This window comes from Phyllobates terribilis, unplaced genomic scaffold (assembly GCF_046119375.1).
Source record: "Phyllobates terribilis strain yellow unplaced genomic scaffold, ASM4611937v1 Scaffold_1__5_contigs__length_1240528914, whole genome shotgun sequence".
NCBI classification, from domain to species: Eukaryota; Metazoa; Chordata; class Amphibia; order Anura; family Dendrobatidae; genus Phyllobates; species Phyllobates terribilis.
The window spans coordinates 977,031,807-977,053,889 of record NW_027362761.1 but is presented as its reverse complement, the minus strand read 5'-3'; the positions used below and the strand labels follow the sequence as shown (position 1 = coordinate 977,053,889).

The window sequence follows — 22,083 nt, the reverse complement described above, 5'->3', positions numbered from 1 at the left end:
AAGTCTTTTTTTACCTGATGTATGTTTGCACATCATCAAGAATTCTGCTGGAAAAATAAATCCTCTTCTGAATCATCATATGTGCTTCCTGTAGTCGAGTTAAACCATCTGAGGACATCACTTTGTGAGAGTACAGTTAAAAGAGACAGCCTAGAAACGGTGTCTCACAGCGCTCTATGCTTGCAGCTAAGCCATGGAGTCAGAAAAGTAGAGGACTACATGGGGCTACATGGCTCATTGGATGGCCAAACAGAACCAACCCATTCAGTCTTGAGTATAGTCAGAAACTCAGTTAAGTTTAGTGGAGAATAAATATTCGCCCACACGGATCCCCAGTAGGTACCAGTGAGCACTCACCCAGTTCCTGCTGGTCTATGATTCCTGATCTTGACCTTGACCGACTGGGAATTCCAAACTAGAAAATAACTGGTTGCTGCGGTGACCTAACTTCACTCATGATTGGCTGAATTGGCTTTTCAGGCCATTTTCAGTGTGTTGAGGATACAATTAAGAGGCATCTGGGTGAGCTCCGGAGTGGTACCTGCTGGGCATCGGTGCAGGTGAGTAATGATTGTATTTTTTTAACCAGACTGAATCTTAAGAAATTTCCATTACCTAGAAAATCCCTTTTAGAAAAAAGAAAACACAAATTTACTTCACCTTGATAAGTCCCTTAAAAAGTATAGAATCTAAAACTACCTAGGTTTGCTTTGGTTGTATTGGTTTAAGTTTCTATTCATTATTTTCTAATTAAGGCGTTGTTTTTTTTCATATCATATGTTAACATATTGGGCTATAGGTTGAACTTCAACCTTAAAAATTATGAAACTATATCAAAAATAGCACTGCCTCCAGTTTCAGAATTTTTAAGGTTGAAGTCCAACCCATAACCCAATATGTTAACATATGATATGAAAAAGAACAGCGCCTTAATTGGAAAATAGGTTTTAGCAGCATGAGGTCTGTCGGTTGACATAATTTTAATAGACATGCACAGTAATGTCTATTAAAATGATGGAAACTGACAAACCTTATTATACGTCATTGGAGTCTATCAGGTGCTGTTGTCATATGATGGATCCCTGGCATTGCATCAATGTTTCCATTATAAATAGAAGTCACAATTCAGATGTGAACAACGCATATTAACATAGTGTTTTTTTGTATCCAGATCCATCATATCATCCGAGGATATTGAGCATCTGTCATGATTTCTTTTGCAAATGCTGATGCAAAATATCGTTGCTGTAAAGTGCTGTTATACAATCTTGTATACTGATAATTTCTCGAAGGTCAGCAGATGGAAACTAATAGCTGTGGATAATTTTCAAAGCTAAAGAAAATATAGGAAAACAGGCTGAAATGCTATCAAATTGCAATATATAAATATATACAGTATATTGTGACCAAGTCACTGATAAAGTGATGGAGGGAAGATTTGTTTCACAGAGGCGATTAGCTTCCGTGAATTGAAACCATGAAGTTAGCTCCAGCATGTTATTTGCTGAGAGGGGTTAAACCGTCATTTTGGATGGTCATTCACCATACCTCCACCTCATGTTGTGGTCTGGGATTTAAATACATGGCCTGCTAAGTCATTCAGTGTTCAGTGTATCTGGAGAGGCTAACTCCAGAGAAAGGAGCTTGTGGTTGTACTAACCTGAACCGTGTGTGTTTTGTGAACCCTGTGCGGACGGATCCCCACAGGCCTCTGGACTGTGCTATCTGTTTTCTTTTGTTTACCCTTTTTTCAAAGAAAGGCCTGTTTGATTTGATGGACTTTACAGTGATTTATGCCTGCACTAATAAATCATTGAGAAATTTAAAGCAACAGCGTTCCTGTGTTACCACTGTGTGCAGCTGAGTGAGTCGATCTACCACAGGTGGTGAATTATTCTGGCAAGATCCCCAGGAGCCACGTGTAGCAGCGGAGGACAAACCACATGTTCTGGGTAAAGACAGCGATAAGCCAGGAAACAAAGACAGACGGTATGGAGGACCTGATCAAGCACCTGGTGCTAGCCCAGCAGGAGACAAGCAAGCTGCTTTTGGAACAGATCCACCAACAGCAGCAGCACCAACAAGACCAGCTCCGACAGCAGCAGTAGCAGAGGGGGTTCATGGGAGGCCGACTTCCCCTCTCCCAACTCCAGGTGATGACTCGTATGTCTGGAGAGCGATAAGACGAGCCATGCAAAAAATGACCCAGGGTGGTGATGTTGAGGTATTTTTGACTGTGTTTGAGGGGGTGGCATAGCTGGAAAAGCTACCGCCGGAGCAGTGGTCGGAGGTGCTGGCCCCCTATCTGACTGGTGAGCCCCAGAAGGCCTATTACTAGTGTTGAGCGAGTATGTTCTGTTAACCCTTTCATCGAGTGTGCTCTGGCGATCACCGAGTAGTTACAGCTGCTCGGTGTTATGTTTAAATCACTCCCGTGTGCATGATTTGCGACTGTTTGACAGCTTTATTACATGTGAGGGATGCAAAAGAAAGGGTTAACAGAACATACTCACTCAACACTACTTTTTACGACCTGGCCTTGCAAGATGCCCAGGAATATGTTAAATTAAAAACTGAGATACTGGCACTTGCAGGAGTGACTATGTCAGTCAGAGCCCAAAGGGTTCACCACTGAGCGTATTATGGTGATGAACCCCCTCGCTCCCAAATGTTCGACCTTCTGCATCTTGTACAGAAGTGGCTGCAGCTAGAGTCCTCCACTCCAACCCAGATGGTTGAGCTGGTTGTCATGGACAGATTTGTGCACTCCCTACCTAGGCCGGTGCAAACCTGGCATGCCCAGGGAGATCCCCGGAATGGGGATGACATGGTCGGCCTCGTAGAAAGATATCAGGTGGTTGAGAGGTCCCTAAGAAAGCCGGGTGGTGCTGCACCCCCATACTGGGGTACTCAGAGGGAGTCAGAGCCACAACTGGGGGGAGTCAAAGGACCCAAGGGGTTGCTGAGGGGTTGCCAAAGACAGCTGGGAAAGACATGATCTGCTGGAGATGTCATGGTCCTGGACACATAGCTGCCCGTTGTCCTATTTCCTCCGAGCAGATGGACTGCAGCTTTGGAAGGCACTGTTCGTATTATGCATACCCTACCTGCAGTTTGGACTATCAGCCCGGTGAGGGGCCACAGTCCTGTCCTGTGACCATAAATGGGGTACTGGTGTAGGGACTTTTGGACTCCGGGAGTTTGGTAACTCTAGTAAGGGCCACACTCCCCCACTAGTTGATCCCTGGGAAACATGTGAGCGTCCGCTGTATCCACGGGGACGCCAAGGACTACCCTGTCACCCAAGTGACTATAAAAGCAAACCGTGGTACTGATTCCCATGAGGTCAGGGTGATCAGAGACTCGTTACACCCAGTTATAATCAGGCGGGACTTCAGGCTGTTCTGGAACTTGTAGGGAAAGGCGGAACTTGTTGGGAACTATCTCAGACCGCAGCCAGTTCGTCCATGAAGAATCCCCATTACAGTCAGATGTGGATGAGTTCCTCCTGTGTGTCCTTGCTGGCGACGAGGATGAGAAAGAGACCCATGAAGATGAGATTCCTGAACTGGGGGTTTCTGGGGGGAATTTTGGTACCGCGCAAATGCAGGATCGTACATTGAAAGGTGCAATTTAACAATGTGACTGTGATAAATGGGGTTGTTCAAGAGCCAGGGGCTGACACCAGGTTCCAATATTTCACCTTAATTGAAGAGCTGCTTTATCGGGTCACTAAATCAAGCGGGGAAACAATAGAGCAGTTGTTGGTGCCGGGTCCCTATAAACGTAGGGTATTAGATTTGGCCCATTCATGTCTTAGGTGGGCATCTGGGAGTAGACAAAACCCAAGAGCATGTCCTACAGAGGTTCTACTGGCCTGGGTGTCACTGAGTCATTGTTCATTTCTGCCCGTCTTGCCTACTGGTCAGCTAACTGCTCCCGCGTCCCACTTCCAGAGTCCCTTGGTTCCATTACCCATTATTGAGGTCCCGTTTAACTGAATTGCCATGGACCTTGTAAGGCCTTTAGTTAAGTCTGCCAGGGGTCATCATACATACGGGTTGTGCTGGACTATGCAACATGTTACTCAGAGGTGGTACCATTGAGAAACTCCTCTGCCAGGAGCATAGCCCGAGAGCTGGTACATATCTTCTCCTGAAAGGGCCTGCCAAAAGAGATCCTGACAGACCATGGAACTCCTTTCATGTCAATAGTAATGAGGGGGTTGTGTAAGGCTCTCCAGATTACCCAACTCAGGACATCAGTGTACCATCCGCAGATGGAAGGCCTGGTGGAGAGGTTCAACAAGACCCTAAAGTTCATAGTTAAAAAGGTTGTGGAGAAGGATGGAAGGGACTGGGATTGCCTACTCCCCTACCTACTATTCTCTATTAGGGAAGTTCCCCAGGCCTCTACAGGGTTCTCACCCTTCGAGTTGCTTCATGGACGGCACCCTTGGGGACTATTGGACATTACAAAAGAGACCTGGGAAGCCGAGGTAACATCCCCACCAGAGCATCATCGAGCATGTGGCCCAGATGCAAGACTGGATCATGAGGGTGATGCCGATTGTAAGAGACAGCCTCCTTCAAGCCCAAGGGGCCAAGGCAAGGGTCTACAATCAGTCGGCGAGACTGAGGCAGTTTAGCCTTGGAGATCGGTTGTAGATGTAGATGTTGGTGTAGATCCCCACGATGGAGAGTAAATTCTTGGCCAAGTGAAAAGGCCATACGAGGTGGTCGAGAAGTTGAGTGACGCCAACTACAAGGTCCACCAACCAGGGAGAAGACGGTATCAGGTGTACCACATTAACCTGCTCAAACCTTGGCAAGACAGAGAACCGGTGGAAGCTACGTGCCTGGGGGGCCCATCCCGAGGCCCTAGTTGAGGATATCACAATGGCAAAAACACTGTCACCGGCTCAGAAGCAAAAGTGCCAAGAGCTTCTTCAGCAGAACCAGGACCTGTTTTCGGAGCTGCCAGGTTGTACGCAGGTGGTCGAGCATGAAATCTTGACAGAGCCAGATGTGAGGGTGAATCAGAGGCTGTATCGGATTCCAAAGCACGCCGTGAGGTGATCTCCATAGAGGTGAGGAGAATGTTGAGCCTGGGCGTCATTGAGGAGTCAAAAAGCAGCTGGTCCAGCCCCATTGTCCTTGTGCCGAAACCGGATGGAGAATGGCGATTCTGTAATGACTACAGGAAGCTGAATGAGGTGTCAAAGTTCGACGAATATCCAATGCCCCGTGTTGATGAGCTCATTGAGAGGCTAGGGTTAGCCAGATATATCACCACCCTAGACCTAACGAAAGGGTACCAGCAAATTCTCCTTTTCCCAAGTGCCCAGGAGAAGACAGCTTTCTCTACTCCTGACGGGTGCTTTCAGTACACCAGGATGCCATTTGGTCTGCAGGGAGCCCCAGCTACCTTCCAGAGGGCCATGGACTGGATCCTAGTTTCTCACAAAACGTATGCTGAAGCTCATCTGGATGACAGATGTGATCATCAGTCCGGATTGGGGAAATCACCTACCGAAGGTCCAGGCAGTACTTGATGCGCTGAGAAAGGCTGGGTTTAGAATAAACCCAAAGAAGTGTGCCATGGGGAAAGAAGAGGCAAAATACTAGTCAGGGCCGGCTCCAGGTTTTTGTGGGCCCTGGGTGAAAGAGTCTCATTGGCCCCTACCACGAGACACATACCACTATTCATGATGCACAGATACTGCAGAGAAATATATAAATAGTACAATGCAGAAGATTTCACTTCTTACATTACATGAGCGATATCTATTGTAAATTCTACAATAGCTCAGAAACCGGCGAATTCTCTCAATGCACAGTGCAGAACGGACAATATACTGTAGTACTCCATACAGTATTATGGGCCCCATATATTGCTCGAATACTGGTCCCCATATAACGCTCCATACAGGTTACTGGTCCCAATAAAGCGCTCCATACAGGATACTAGTCCCCATATAACGCTCCATACAGGAAACTGGTCCCCATATAATGCTCCATACAGGATACTGCCCCCCATATAACACTCCATAGAGGATACTGGCCCCCTTATAACGCCCCATACAGAATACTAATGCCCCATGCAGGATGACATCCCCCCTTATAATGTCCCATGCAGGATGTCACCTCTCCCCCCCCATATAATGCCCCATGCAGGATGTTACCTCTCCCTCCCATATAATGCCCCATGCAGGATGTCACCTCTCCCCCCATATAATGCCCCATGCAGGATGTCACCCCCCCATATAATGCCCCATGCAGGATGTCACCTCTCCCCCCCCCCCCATATAATGCCCCATGCAGGATATCACTTCTCCCCCCCATTTAATGCCCCATGCAGGATGTCACCTCTCCCCCCCTTATAATGCCCCATTCAGGATGTCACCTCTCCCCCCATATAATGCCCTATGCAGGATGTCACCTCTCCCCCATATAATGCCCTATGCAGGATGTCACCTCTCCCCCCCATATAATGCCCCATGCAGGATGTCACCCCCCCATATAAAGCCCCATGCAGGATGTCACTTGCTCCCTGCCCCCACATAATGCCCCATGCAGGGTGTCACCTGTTCCCCCCCATATAATGCCCCATGCAGGATGTCACTTGTTCCCCCCACCATATAATGCCCCATACCTACATACATGTAAAAAAAAAAAAAATCAAATACTCACCTCACTTCTCACCTGCTGCCGCTGCTCCAGACCCCTCACCCGTGCCGGCGTCTTCCCGTTCTGCGCTGCCTGTGACGGCTCAGGAGAGAGCGCGGTGTTAAGACGTCACTGCGCCCTCTGACCTGAGATGTCACAGTGCAGCATCTGCGGAAGGGACTGGAGCTGCTGCGGAGGCATGGGGAGAGGTAAGTATTGTGCCGGGCCCTGAGCAAGCGGGGAGGTGCAGGTGCTGACACCAGCACCACACCGCTCACGGGTCCCATAGCGCGCCGGGGTGCCCGACGGTGAGTGGGTTCCCCCGCCTGCTCAGGGCCCCGGCACTTGCCCGGGTGCGCTGGGTGCTGACGCCGGCCCTGATACTTGGGCTACATCATCGGAAGGGGCAAAATAAATCCGCAAGTAAATAAGGTGCAGGCTATCCGAAATTGTCCACAACCGAACTCCAAGAAGCAAATTTGTGTGTTTCTGGGAATTGTGGGATATTATCAGTGATTTATCCAGAATTTCACCAGGATAGCCACCCCCCTGACTGATTTTCTTAAGGGCACGAAGACATCGATGGCCAAGTGGTCCACTGAAGCGGAGATGGTATTCCAGGAGTTGAAGCTCGCCCTATGTAAACAGCCAGTTTTAGTAGCGCCTTCCCTAAGGAGTTCGTGATTCAGATTTAAGCCTCCGAGGTCAGTTTGAGAGCTGTGTCCCAGAAAATAGACGAACATCCAGTCCTATTCCTGAGTAGGAAATTCTCCTCCTGTGAAAAGAACTATGCCATTGTTGAGAAGGAGTGCTTGGCCATCAAATGGACAATTGAGACCCTAAGATATTATCTGGTAGGCCGAAATTTCAAGTTAGTATCAGATCATGTGCCCCTGGGATGGATAAGGGAAAGGAAGGGGAGGAATGCCTGGGTAAGTAGGTGGTTTATAGCACTCCAGGACTTTAATTTTCATGTAGAGCACAGGCCCGGGAGACTACATGGTAACGCAAATTCCCTGTCCAGACTTCCCTGTTTAGCGAGTGAAGGTGCCAAAACGCCAGGCTTTGGGCAGTGGACGGGGATATGTGACAAAGTCACTGGTAAAGTGATGGAGGGAATGTTTCACAGAGGCTATTAGCTTCCGTGAATTGAAACCATGAAGTTTGCTCCAGCATGTTATTTGCTGAGAGTTTAAACCGCCATTTTAAAAGGGAATGTTATTTTATGACTGATCATTGTGAAGGGTGGAAGGTCATTCACCATATCTCCACCTCAGGGTGTTGTCTGGGATTTAAATACATGGCCTGCTGAGGCATTCAGTGTTCAGTGTATCTGGAGAGGCTAACTCCAGAGAAAGGAGCTTGTGGTTATACTAACCTAAACCATGTGTGTTTTGTGAACCCTGTGTGGACAGATCCCCACAGGCCTCTGGACTGTGCTATCTGTTTTCTTTTGTTTACCCTTTTTGCCAAGAAAGGCCTGTTTGATTTGATGGACTTTACAGTGGTTTATGCCTGCACTAATAAATCACTGAGAAATTTAAAGCAACACTGTGTTACCTCCGTGTGCAGCTGAGTGAGTCCATCTACCCCTCTTCTGACCTGTTCCGCAGGGTCCCATTTGGACAGTAGATGGCAGTCCTCGCACACAAATGCCGCACAGTGCTGGGGATTCTCTGGAATCCTGAATGTTTGGCCCACAAGTGATTATCTAGTCCAGTATTTCCCAAACTTTTTAACTTTGGGACATCCCTGATGAAAAAAAATTACCCCAGAGTACTTCTATACACTGTGTGCAGAATTATTAGTCCAGTTGTATTTTAGAGGATTATTTTTATTATTGATCCACAACTATGTTCTCAATCAACCCAAAAGACTCAGAAATATCCAAGCTTAATATTTTTGGAAGTTGGAGTGGGTTTTTTTTAGATTTGACTATCTTAGGAGGATATCTGTTTGTGCAGGTAACTATTACTGTGCAGAATTATTAGGCAACTTAATAAAAACCAAATATAATGCCATCTCACTTGTTTATTTTCACAAGGTAAACCAATATAGGGCAGCATGGTGGCGCAGTGGTTAGCACTGCAGCCTTGCAGCGCTGGGGTCCTGGGTTCAAATCCCACCAAGGACAACATCTGCAAAGAGTTTGTATGTTCTCCCTGTGTTTGCGTGGGTTTCCTCCCACACTCCAAAGACATACTGATAGGGAATCTAGATTGTGAGCCCTGATGAGGACAGCAACAATAATGTATGTAAAGCACTGCAGAATATGTTAGCACTATATAAAAATAAAGATTATTATTATTATTATTATTAATATCAGTGCACAAAATTTAGAAATAAACATTTCTGACATGCAAAAACAAAAAACAAAAAAATTAGTGATCAATATAGCCACCTTTCTTTATGATGACACTCAACAGCCTTCCATCCATAGATTCTGTCAGTTGCTTGATCTGTTTTCGATCAACATTGCGTGCAGCAGCCACCACAGCCTCCCAGACACTGTTCCGAGAGGTGTACTGTTTTCCCTCCCTGTAGAGCTCACATTTTATGATGGACTGAGTCGGAGTGGAGCTCTCTGCCCTTTAATGATCCAGCCTCTGGCCCATCCATCTGGCTCATCAAGAGTCACTCTCATTTCATCAGTCCATAAAACCTTTGAAAAATCAGTCTTAAGGTATTTCTTGGCCCATTCTTGATGTTTTATCTTATGTTTCTTGTTCAAAGGTGGTCGTTTTTCAGCCTTCCTTACCTTGGCCATGTCCCTGAGTATCGCACACCTTGTGCTTTTTGATACTCCAGTAACGTTCCAGCTCTGAAATATGGCAAAACTGGTGGCGAATGGCATCTTGGCAGCTTCACGCTTGATTTTCCTCAATTCATGGGCAGTTATTTTGTGCCTTTTTTGGCCAACACGCTTCTTGCGACCCTGTTGGCTATTTGCTATGAAACGCTTGATTGTTCAGTGATCACGCTTCAAAAGTTTGGAAATTTCAAGACTTCTGCATCCCTCTGCAAGACATCTCACAATTTTGGACTTTTCAGAGCCCGTCAAATCTCTCTTCTGACCCATTTTGCCAAAGGAATGGAAGTTGCCTAATAATTAAGCACACCTTATATAGGGTGTTGATGTCATTAGTCAACACCCCTCCTCATTACAGAGATGCACATCACCAGATTTACTTAATTGGTAGTTGGCTCTCAAGCCTATGCAGCTTGGAGAAGGACAACATGTATAAAAAGTATCATGTGATCAAAATACTCATTTGCCTAATAATTCTGCACAGAGTGTAGATAATTTTTGTACAAGTGACCAAAATACATACACTCAGCACCCTTAATATCATAAAACATATGATGTACCTCCTGTATCACATATATAAAAATACACACAGTACTTAAAGAATATATTAAAAAAAATTATGCACAGTAAAAAATACACACCATGCCCCTTCAGTATATACATATGTATATACACTGAAGGGGTACCCCACTGAATACATATAGAAATAAAATATATAACGTACCCCCGAATACATGCTGTATATATACACATATTTATACAGTTGAAACCAGAAGTCTACATACACTATATAAAAAGACACATATGCATGTTTTTCTCAATATCTGAACTCAGAATAAACCTTTCCCGGCTTAGGTCAATTAGGATTACCATAATTTTTAATATTTGGCAAATGCCAGAATAATGAGAGAGAGAGAGAATGTTTTAAGGCATTTTTATTACTTACTGCAAAGTCAAAAGTTTACATATACTAAGATTACTATGCCTATACTAACAATTCTGGACTGCCCTTATGATGATGTCATGTGTTTGGAAGCTTCAGCAGTGTGTTTCACAGCTGAAACACACTGCTTCTTTATGTAGCATCATGGGAAAGTCTAAAGAAATCAGCCAAGATATCAGGAAGAGAATTGTGGACTTGCACAAGTATGGCTTATCCTTGGGTCCAATGTCAAGACACCTGAAGGTGCCTTGTTCATCTGTATAAACAATTATAAGCAAGTACAAACAAGATGGGAATGTTCCGCCATCATACCACTCAGGAAGGAGACAGGTTCTGTGTCCCAGAGATTAACGTGCTTTGGTCCGACATGTGTATATCAACCCAACGACAAAAGCAAAAGACCTTGTGAAGATGATGGCGGATGCTGGTAAGATTGTGTCAATATCCACAGTGAAACGAGTACTGTATCAACATGGGCTGAAAGGCCACTCTGCCAGGAAGAAGCTATTACTCCAAAAGAAACATAAAAAAAAACAGATTAATGTTTGCAAATGCACACAGAAACAAAGACCTTAATTTTTGGAGACATGTCCTGTGGTCTGATGAAACTAAAATTGAACTTTTTGGGCATAATGACAATCGTTACATTTGGAGGAAAAGGGGAGAAGCTTGGAAGCCTAAAAACACCATCCCAACTGTGAAACACGGGTGTAGCAGCATCATGTTGTGGGGTTGTTTTGCTGCAGGAGGGAACGGTGCACTTCACAAAATAGATGGCATCATGAGAAAAAAAGATTATGCGGCAATACTGAAGCAACATCTCAAGATATCAGCAAGGAAGTTAAAGCTAGGGCGTAAATGTGTCTTCCAAATGGACAATGACCTGAAGCATACTGCCAAAATGGTAACAAAGTGGCTTAAGGATAACAAAGTCAATATTTTGGAGTGGCCATCACAAAGCCCTGATTTCAATCCTATTGAAAATTTATGGGCAAAGCTGAAAAGGCAGGTGCAAGGAAGGCGACCTACAAACCTGGATCAGTTACACTAGTTTTGAAAGGAGGAATGAGCCCAAATTCCGACCAACTATTGTGAGAAGCTTGTGGAAGGATATCCCAAACCTTTGACCCAAGTCATTCAGTTTAAGGGCAATGGTACCAAATACTAATGAAATGTATGTAAACTTTTGACTTTGCAGTAAATAATAAAAATGCTTTTAAACATTCTCTCTCTCTCATTATTCTGGCATTTGGCAAGTATTAAAAATTATGATAATCCTAACTGACCTAAAACGGGAGAGGTTTATTCTGATTTCATGTCACATATTGAGAAAAACACGCATATGTGTCTTTTTATATAGTGTATGTAAACTTCTGAAACTTCTGGTTTCAACTGTATATATATACATACACACAGCATGATGAAAACAGCACTCCAATCAAAATAAGTAAAAAAGGTGGACTTTATTCACCCAGACACATATATGTTTATAATATAGAAAATTCAGCAAGTCTTGGGTTATTACACTAGTCCTGATTGAAAGACTGCTGGAATAACATGACTTTTAATAAATTTAGTGTATCTTTTCACCCTGCCTACGCATCAGGGTCAGAAATGTACTCCATTCATGAGCCATAGTACATTTTTGCTATAATTCACGCCAGATTCTGGCATAAATTATTACAAAATCTGTTGAGCTGTGCTATGTCACGCTTTTCCTCTAAACCATGCTCACTTTTCAGAAATTTTTTCATACTAGTTTCTCTGGTGACAAATTCACACTACTTAGCATTACAGTGTGCTGCTTTGTTTGTTAGTTGTATATACAGTGCTGGCCAAAAGTATTGGCACCCCTGCAATTCTGTCAGATAATACTCAGTTTCTTCCTGAAAATGATTGCAATCACAAATTCTTTGGCATTATTCTCTTCATTTAATTTGTCTTCAATGAAAAAAACACAAAAAGAATTGTCCTAAAGCCAAATTGGATATAATTCCACACCAAGCCTAAAAAAGGGGGAGGACAAAAGTATTGGCACCCTTTGAAAAATCATGTGATGCTTCTCTAATTCGTGTAATTAACAGCACCTGTTACTTACCTGTGGCACCTAACAGGTGTTGGCAATAACTAAATCACACTTGCAGCCAGTTAACATGGATTAAAGTTGACTCAACCTCTGTGCTGTGTCCTTGTGTGTACCACATTGAGCATGGAGAAAAGAAAGAAGACCAAAGAACTGTCTGAGGACTTGAGAAACTAAATTGTGAGGAAGCATGAGCAATCTCAAGGCTACAAGTCCATCTCCAAAGACCTGAATGTTCCTGTGTCTTCCGTGCGCAGTGTCATCAAGAAGTTTAAAGCCCATGGCACTGTGGCTAACCTCCCTAGATGTGGACGGAAAAGAAAAATTGACGAGAGATTTCAACGCAAGATTGTGGGGATGGTGGATAAAGATCCTCGACTAACTTCCAAACAAGTTCAAGCTGCCCTGCAGTCCGAGGATACAACAGTGTCAAACCGTACTATCCGTCGGCGTCTGAATGAAAAGGGACTGTATGGTAGGATACCCAAGAAGACCCCACTTCTTACCCCGAGACATAAAAAAGCCAGGCTGAAGTTTGCCAAAACTTACCTGAGAAAGCCTAAAACGTTTTGGAAGAATGTTCTCTGGTCAGATGAGACAAAAGTAGAGCTTTTTGGGAAAAAGCATCAACATAGAGTGTACAGGAAAAAAAAAGAGGCATTCAAAGAAAAGAACACGGTCCCTACAGTCAAACATGGTGGAGGTTCCCTGATGTTTTGGGGCTGCCTTGCTGCCTCCGGCACTGGACTGCTTGACCGTGTGCATGGCATTATGAAGTCTGAAGACTACCAACAAATTTTGCAGCATAATGTAGGGCCCAGTATGAGAAAGCTGGGTCTCCCTCAGAGGTCATGGGTCTTCCAGCAGGACAATGACCCAAAACACACTTCCAAAAGCACTATAAAATGGTTTTAGAGAAAGCACTGTAGACTTCTAAGGTGGCCAGCAATGAATCCAGACCTGAATCCCTTAGAACACCTGTGGAGAGATCTCAAAATGGCAGTTTGGAGAAGGCACCCTTCAAATATGAGGGACCTGGAGCAGTTTGCCAAAGAAGAATGGTCTACAATTCCAGCAGAGCATTGTAAGAAACTCATTGATGGTTACCGGAAGCGGTTGTTCGCAGTTATTTTGGCTGAAGGTTGTGCAACCAAGTATTAGGCTGAAGGTGCCAATACTTTTGTCCGGCCCTTTTTTGGAGTTTTGTGTGAAATGATCAATGATTTGATTTTTGCTTCATTCTCTTTTGTGTTTTTTCCATGCAAGCAAATTAAATGAAGAGAATAATACCAAAGAATTTGTGATTGCAATCATTTTCAGGAAGAAACTGAGTATTATCTGACAGAATTGCAGGGGTGCCAATACTTTTGGCCAGCACTGTAGAGGTAGCTGCTCCTAGTAAGCACCTGTTCACATCTATTTCTTGTTTTGAAAGTGCCGGCCAGTTTTTTCAAATTCTCCGTTATATATCGTTTACTTACCCCCATATTTTTCCATATTTTTTGAAACATTCCATGTCAAATGTAAAAAGTCCCTAAAAACACAAAAAGTATTTGCTTTATAAATAAGTAGTAAAAAAGTGATAATCTGCAAAATAAGGAAAGAACATTGTTAGCTGTAGATAGAGTAACTAGTTTATGAATTTGGTTATTACAGACAGATGTAGCAAGCCCCCAAAAAACACAAAATCAGAGCGATATAGCTAATATTATTCACCTTGAAATTGGGACATTGCTCTGTCTCTGGTGTGTGACGACATTTCTGCTTCTGTTATACAATCTCATATGCTACTTCTCTAACATTCAAAATTGCTGCTACATGTTCCATTTTCTGCACCGAGCTCTAGAGCATGGGTGCACAACATTTTTTGGCCCACAGCCACATTGTCATACTGAACCAATCCAGGGGCTGCGCTAAAAATTAAAATGGTATTACCTTCTGGGACATTTGTAGCATATCGAAAGTATGTAAAATAAATTCAACTTCCAGAACTCTTACCACCTAAAATCAGCCCTCTAATGCTATGTTCACATTGAGTATTTTTAAAAGAAAATTTAGAAATAGATTCTGCTCCTAAATCCACATCAAAAACCATACTCTTTGAATAAGTTTCCGACTGATTTTAATGGGTAAAGCTCCTTAAGTGTATATTTAACAACTAATATTAATTATAAAACACGTATTATATGGTAACAATTTCTTTATAATGTTTGACAGTAAAATAAGCAGGAAATCACATAACAGAATAAATTATCAGAATACACTAGAATTCAAGGGCTGGTAGTTTAAAATGATCTATTGAAGGGAAGGGGAACTAGATTGTCATTAACTATACCTGCCAAGGGTCTGTCTTTTAAAGCTTTGGCAATACTCGGTTCCTATCACAACTCGCTGCTCGTTTCCCCCGTCAATCTTTATCCACTTTTGCGATGCCGCTCTGGCGTCTGCTGGTCCCCGTCTGACTATTGTCTTTCCCTCTATCTGTGCCCGGTACCATATGTCTCTGGCACACACATCTGAGAACCATGCCCTGCAACCTGCTCCCGACCTGTCAACCAAAGTCACCTGGGTGATGAACCTTGATTGGCATCTTTCGGGTCTTCAGGGCTTGACCATTGACGTCTGGGCGGATATGTGGCACCTTTCTTCCTGACAGGAGCTCCGGTCGCTGCTGTCGCTCCTCTTGTCTCTCTCCTTGGTGCCAGAATCACCTCAGAACTTGCAAACGTGCTGTTTTTCTCCTCAGCTCGTTTCCCTGACAATACTGTACCCGGGCTCCTGATCAGACTCCTCCCCTTTGCCACATCTCCTCGCTGTTCTGGTACAATGTCTTGTCTCTTTACAAGTGCACACAGTGCTGTTTTTTTCATGTTATTTTGAACATTTCACAGTAAAACCAATATGAAGCTTATTCAAAGAGTATTTGAAGCAATTTTATGTACATTTGCAGTAAAATCCTTTACTAAATCCTCGTAACAAACTGTGTGAATAAGTCCTAAAGAGGAAGAGGTCATGGACATGCCTTTCTACAATAGATCATGGGTTTTTGCTTACTGCCTAAAGATTCAGAACTCCTATAATCTACAGTGGAGCGAGCCACAGACAGGGAAGGCCACCTGTCTAATTCACATACGATTTTCCGGAGTTTCAAATAAGATAAGAGACCTAATTCTCCTGATGTATGAGGCACCCTGAAATGTCTACACAGGGTGCCATTAGTACTTGCTAGTCCCTGCCTGCTCCTCAGCTGCTGCTACTACTCTTCTATGTGTGGCTGCTCAGATACAGTTAGCCTGTCAGTCAAGCATTTTTCTGTCCATATGGTTGGGGGGGGGTCGCACAGAATGACATACCAAGCCGCGAGTGTCTTTTGTGCCACAGGCTGTGCACCCCTGCTGTAGAGGATCCTTCTTTATAGACTTGTGTGTCTGTGTGTTGTGATAAAGTCACTGGTAAAGTACTGGTATGGGGTGGGCCTGAATGTAGCAGCTCTGGAGCTGTTTGTTTCACACGTGCTGGATGTATGGAGATTGCAGGTCTCCTGGAAGAAATGCCTTTGCTAAAGGACTTGGAAACTGGTGGGCTAAGAGGCAGAGCATCCGAAGGGTGACTGGAGACCGAGGTAGGTGAGACATCGATGGTCAAGCACGGAAACTCAGACTTCGCACGTCAAGAACCAAGGCATATGTTACACATACGCCACCTAAGTTCAGATAGGGGCGAGACCGGTTTCAAGAATTCGTTGGCATCCTGGGGGAACCGTTACTCATGGCGACCAAAGGCTGCAGCTTCTCTCAGGCACAGGATATAAATCATTTGATGCAGTGAAAGATGTAAACCTATTTGTTCGTAAGGTTAAATGGAGGAAATACTTTGCTCAGATGAACAAACTCACTTGTTCCGATCTGGGGGTATCAGATGATTTATTGGTTGACATTAGGATTCTTTTTGACTTGGGTTTACCAGACCCTAATTTGGAGGGCAGGGGTCCCTTTACTGATTTACAATTGAAAAATACTAATATGCCGCCACCACAGGTTGATGTTGGCCCCATTGATGTGTTTCTGGACCTGGTCACAGAAGACCTTACCGCCTTGGAAAAGAAAAAAACGAGATATAAATATTATCTGACAAAACTCGAGATTCAGGCTTTATGTAATTTGGAAGGGGATCAATCAATTACTATTAAGTCCTCCGATAAAGGGGGCAATGTTGTGGTTATGGATTCCAGAAATTATCATCAGATGTGCCTGAATATTTTGTGTGATAAAGACTGTTATAGGGTCTTGAGGGGCAATCCTACTGGTGAATATTTGGATGATTTGAAATTGTTGGCATCTGAGGGCCTGACAAGTGGGATTATCAGTAAGAAAGAATTCGATTTTATCTGCCCTAAATTCCCGATAATGGCCACTTTCTATAGCCTCCCCAAGGTGCATAAGGGGACGAGTCCTTTGAAAGGACGTCCTATAGTGGCAGGGGTGGACAGTCTTACCCAAAATTTGGGTTTTTATCTCGATAAAATCTTGAGACCATTTGTCATTGGCCTTAATTCACACATTAGAGATACTAGTGACCTATTGAGAAAACTGGATGGCATATCTGTGGATCCTGATGAAATGTTGGCTAGTATAGACGTGGAATCCCTGTATTCATCAATTCCCCATGAAAAGGGCCTGGAGGCAGTGGAATACTTTTTGAGTAGCAGAGGATGTCAATTCGCCGACCACAATGAATTTATTAAAAAGTCTATTGAGTTTTGTCTGAACATAAATGTCTTTCTATTTTACAACCAATACTTCCACCAGCTCAGGGGACTGCGATGGGGAGTCCCTGTGCCAAATCGTACGCCAATATTTACCTGGGCTGGTGGGAGGAAACAATTGTGTTTGGGGAACGTACTGTGGAAGGTAGTGAGAGGATATCCCTATGGATACGGTATATTGATGATATCCTAATTTTTTGGAAGGGGGACTCCATACAATTTCATACCTTTGTGAAGGCACTCAACAAAAATAGTCTTAATTTGCGGTTTACATGTGAAGTAGGTATTAATACCTTGCCTTTTCTGGATATCTTGTTATGTAAGAATGAGGATGGTAGTATCTCTACCTCGACATATCGTAAAAAAACAGCTACAAATTCATTACTGAAATGGGAGAGCAATCACCCCTTGCCCTTGAAGAAAGGGATCCCAAAGGGCCAGTATCTGAGGGTTCGTAGAAACTGTTCAGATAATGTGGTTTTTGATCAGCAGGCCTCTGAATTACGGGATAGATTTATTGAAAGCGGGTATCCCAAAAAAGTCCTAGCCAAGGCCTATGAGGAAACTCTGGCGAAGGATCATATGACTCTTCTTTATCCATCTCCACAGGATCAGGGAATAAATGACACATGTAGAGTGATTACTACCTACTCAAATAAGGCACATGAGGTCAGAAAAATTCTCCAGAAGCACTGGAAGATCCTTCAGATGGATGAAGACATAGGGAGCTATGTTAAGTCCACCCCACAGATTACATACCGTAGGGGTAGATCCCTTCGAGATAAGCTTGTACATAGCCATTATGTTGGTGAAGCGGGTACTGAATGGCTTAGATCAACTGGCAAGGGGTGCTTTAAATTTAGTGGATGTGTGGCATGTAAGGTGATCACACAGAGTAAAACTTTTGAGAGTAAAGTGACTGGAGAAATACACTATATTAATTCCTTCATAAATTGCAGATCCAAAGGGATTATTTACAAAGCCACATGTCAATGTAATATCGAATATGTGGGTAAAACGAAAAGAGAACTCAGGAAGCATATAGGTGAACATTTGCGTGATATTGCTAATAAAAAGGACACACCCCTAGCTAAACATGTTAACACCATGCATGAGGGCAAAGTTGATTCGGTTAGGTTTATAGGTATTGATAAGGTCAAGTTTCCACAGATAGGTGGGAATTGGGATAAGGCTCTACTTCAAAGAGAGGCCAAATGGATACACTGGCACCTAGTGGACTTAATGAACAAATCTCGTATAAATGTTTCCTATAGGTCGAGGGACTATCTAGGGAAAGGAGTGTAGGGACAGCCGTCGTTGAGTGGGGGCGCCACTGAGCAGGTCTAGGGTGCCAACCTTCGCTGTCAGGTAGGGATTGGGGCGTAGGGCCAGTGTAGAAAAGATTTTCTGTGCCATGCAGTATCCTTTTGGCCTCTTTTATGGGGCTTCCTTTTTCGCAAAGGTTTCCTTCATTCAATTTTAGAAATATACCATTTATTTGCCTACCCTATGGTGTGTGTTGTTCTCTCTACCCCGTACTTCAGATGCTGACCCTTGGTTTAGCCTTTTGGGCAATGTTCTAAATGGTTTGTTGTGGACAAATATGTGTTGGTCTTAGCCTCCTATTCATGCCTGCTTAGCTGTCTGGTGAAGATAGCCCTATGGTGGGAGGCCATGCTTAACCCTTAAGGGGTGGGACGATGGATGCTTCCTTTTTTTTTTTTTTTTTTTAAAAAGTTGATTTGTTATAAAAATTTTGTCCCATTATCTGATATGTTGCTGCGTGATTAGAGTGGCGAATATATCTGAAAATGAAGGTGAGGAGGTGTATTATACCTCCCAGTTTTTTTGACTGGGGTAGTGGATTACTTTGTTCCTTCCTCCCTCCCCAACCACCGCTCTGTGGAGTCCAGTTTAGGATCGGCGGTTTTGGTCTTATTGAAGCGCTAGTGTAAGTGCCTGAGATACACCTCATTGATGCATACATGCGTTCCAGTAACCGGAAACAGGGAGGACGTCACCGGATGTGACGTCGGCGGGATCCCGTATGCGTTCCACCCGATGGTTTGCGTTCCAGATACCGGATATACCAGCCCACGTGACCGGAAGTGACGTAGCGGCGTGTTGTTCAGCGCGGCAGTTTAAAGGAGACACGGTGTAGGAGGTGACAGGTGGAACCCTGGGTCTTTTGAGAGGAGGATAAGGGCTGCTTGTAATGATGGAAACCCTCAGCCCCTTTTTCAGTCTCCCCTGATGAATCTATTTTGGGAGGAAACGCTTTGGGAGCAGGATATCTCCAATATGTTTTGGTCATGAATAATAGGATGACATTACACCAGGATGAATCAAGCCATGATGCACTTTAGGATTGGGTGAGATTGTTTCATTTTGCTTGGCATAACAACAACCCGAAGGATTCTTTCAGTGAGGCTTTGTTGATTTTCCCTGACATAGTCCACGGTACCTTTTTGAATAGAGGTCATGTGGGATTTTACTGTATAGTCCATGGTATCTTTTTTGTTAAAGGGCATGTGGGATTTAATTGTATGCCTAATTTTTTGAGCGCATACATGGTATCTCTATATGATTGTTATTAAAAATGCTAACCAATACTAGTAAGGGTAATATTTAACTATATGATCCTCAGTGCTCTGGATGAATTGAGGCTAACTTTTTTAACCACTTCGCACCAGAGCCTGCTTTTGCCTTCGTGACCGGGCCAATTTTTTCAATTCTGACCACTGTCACTTTATGAAGTAATTACTCTGGAACGCTTCAATGGATTCCCCTGATTCTGAGAATGTTTTTTCGTGACATATTGTACTTCATGATAGTGGTAAAATTTCTTCGATATCACTTGCGTTTATTTGCGAAAAAATCAGAAATTTGACAAAAATTTTGAAAATTTAGCAATTTTCAAATTTTGAATTTTCATGCCCTTAAATCAGAGAGATATGTCACACAAAATAGTTAATAAATAACATTTCCCACATGTCTACTTTACATCAGCACAATTTTGGAACCAAAATTTTTTTTTGTTAAGGAGCTATAAGGGTTAAAAGTTGACCAGCGATTTCTCATTTTTCCAACAAAATTTACAAAAACATTTTTTTAGGGACCCTATCATATTTGAAGTCACTTTGAGGGGTCTTTATGACAGAAAATACCCAAAAGTGACACCATTCTAAAAACTGCCCCCCTCAAGGTGCTCAAAACCACATTCAAGAACTTTATTAACCCTTCAGGTGCTTCACAGGAATTTTTTGAAATGTGGAAGAAAAAAATTAACATTTAACTTTTTTCACAAAAATGTTACTTTAGACCCAATTTTTTTTATTTTCACAGGGGTAACAGGAAAAAAAGGACCCCAAAATTTTTTGTGCAATTTCTCTTGAGCGCGCTGATACCCCATATGTGAGGGAAAACCACTGTTTGGGCGCACAGCAGGGCTCGGAAGGGAAGGAGCGCCATTAGACTTTTTGAATGTAAAATTTGTCTGAATAATTAGCAGACGCCATGTTGCGTTTGGAGAGCCCCTGATGTTCCTAAACAGTGGAAACCTCCCACAAGTGACACCATTTTGGAAACTAGACCCCTTAGGGAACATATCTAGATGTGTGGTGAGCACCTTGAACCCCAAGGTGCTTCACAGAAGTTTATAATATTGAGCTGTAAAAATAAAATTTTCACATTTTTCCCACAAAAACGTTTTTCATCCCTTAATTTTGCATTATCATAAGGGTAATAGGATAAATTGCACCATGAAATTTGTTGTGCAGTTTCTCCTGAACACGCCGATACCCCATATGTGGAGGCAAACCACTGTTTGAGCGCACGGCAGGGTTTGGAAGGGAAGGAGCACCATTTGACTTTTTGAATGTAAAATTTGTTTGAATAATTAGCGGACGCCATGTTGCATTTGGGGAGCCCCTGATGTGCCTAAACAGTGGAAACCCCCACAAGTGACACCATTTTGGAAACTAGACCCCTTAGGGAACTTATCTAGATGTGTGGTGAGCACCTTGAACCCCAAGGTGCTTCACAGAAGTTTATAATAATCAGCTGTAAAAATAAAATTTTCACATTTTTCCCACAAAAACGTTTTTCATCCCGTAATTTTGCATTATCATAAGGGTAATAGGATAAATTGCACCATGAAATTTGTTGTGCAATTTCTCCTGAACACGCCGATACCCCATATGTGGAGGCAAACCACTGTTTGGGCGCACGGCAGGGTTTGAAAGGGAAGGAGCGCCATTTGACTTTTTGAATGTAAAATTTGTTTGAATAATTAGCGGACGCCATGTTGCATTTGGGGAGCCCCTGATGTGCCTAAACAGTGGAAACCCCCCACAAGTGACACCATTTTGGAAACTAGACCCCTTAGGGAACTTATCTAGATGTGTGGTGAGCACCTTGCACCCCCAGCTGCTTCACAGAAGTTTATAATATTGAGCCATAACAATAACATTTTCACAGTTTTCCCACAAAAAATGTTTTTCATTCCCTAATTTTGCATTATCATAAGGGTAACAGGATAAATTGCACCATGAAATTTGTTGCACAATTTCTCCTGAGTACGCTGATACCCCATATGTGGGGGAAAACCACTGCTTTGGTGTACGGCAGGGTTCGGAAAAGAAAGGAGCGCTATGTTGGCTGGGATAGGTTGCAGACACTTTGTCACATTTGAAGAGTCGCTGACATGCCAAAACAGCAGAAACCCCCACAAGTGACCCCATTTTGTAAACTACACCTCTCAAGGAATTCATCTAGGGAAGTAGTGAGTATTTTTTAATTTTTAAATTTATACCA

At 43.4% G+C, this 22,083-nt stretch overlaps 1 protein-coding gene across 2 annotated transcripts in view; it reads right to left on the bottom strand.

Annotated features, from left to right (window-relative positions):
* LOC141156732 (cytochrome P450 3A8-like) overlaps positions 1-22,083 on the bottom strand; it is a 469,992-nt gene that overhangs the window by 154,814 nt on the left and 293,095 nt on the right. For both annotated transcript variants that reach the window (XM_073643055.1, XM_073643064.1), the window contains exon 4: positions 13,985-14,037. In XM_073643055.1, coding sequence (XP_073499156.1) covers positions 13,985-14,037 — 53 coding nt within the window. The remainder of the gene's footprint in view (positions 1-13,984; positions 14,038-22,083) is intronic.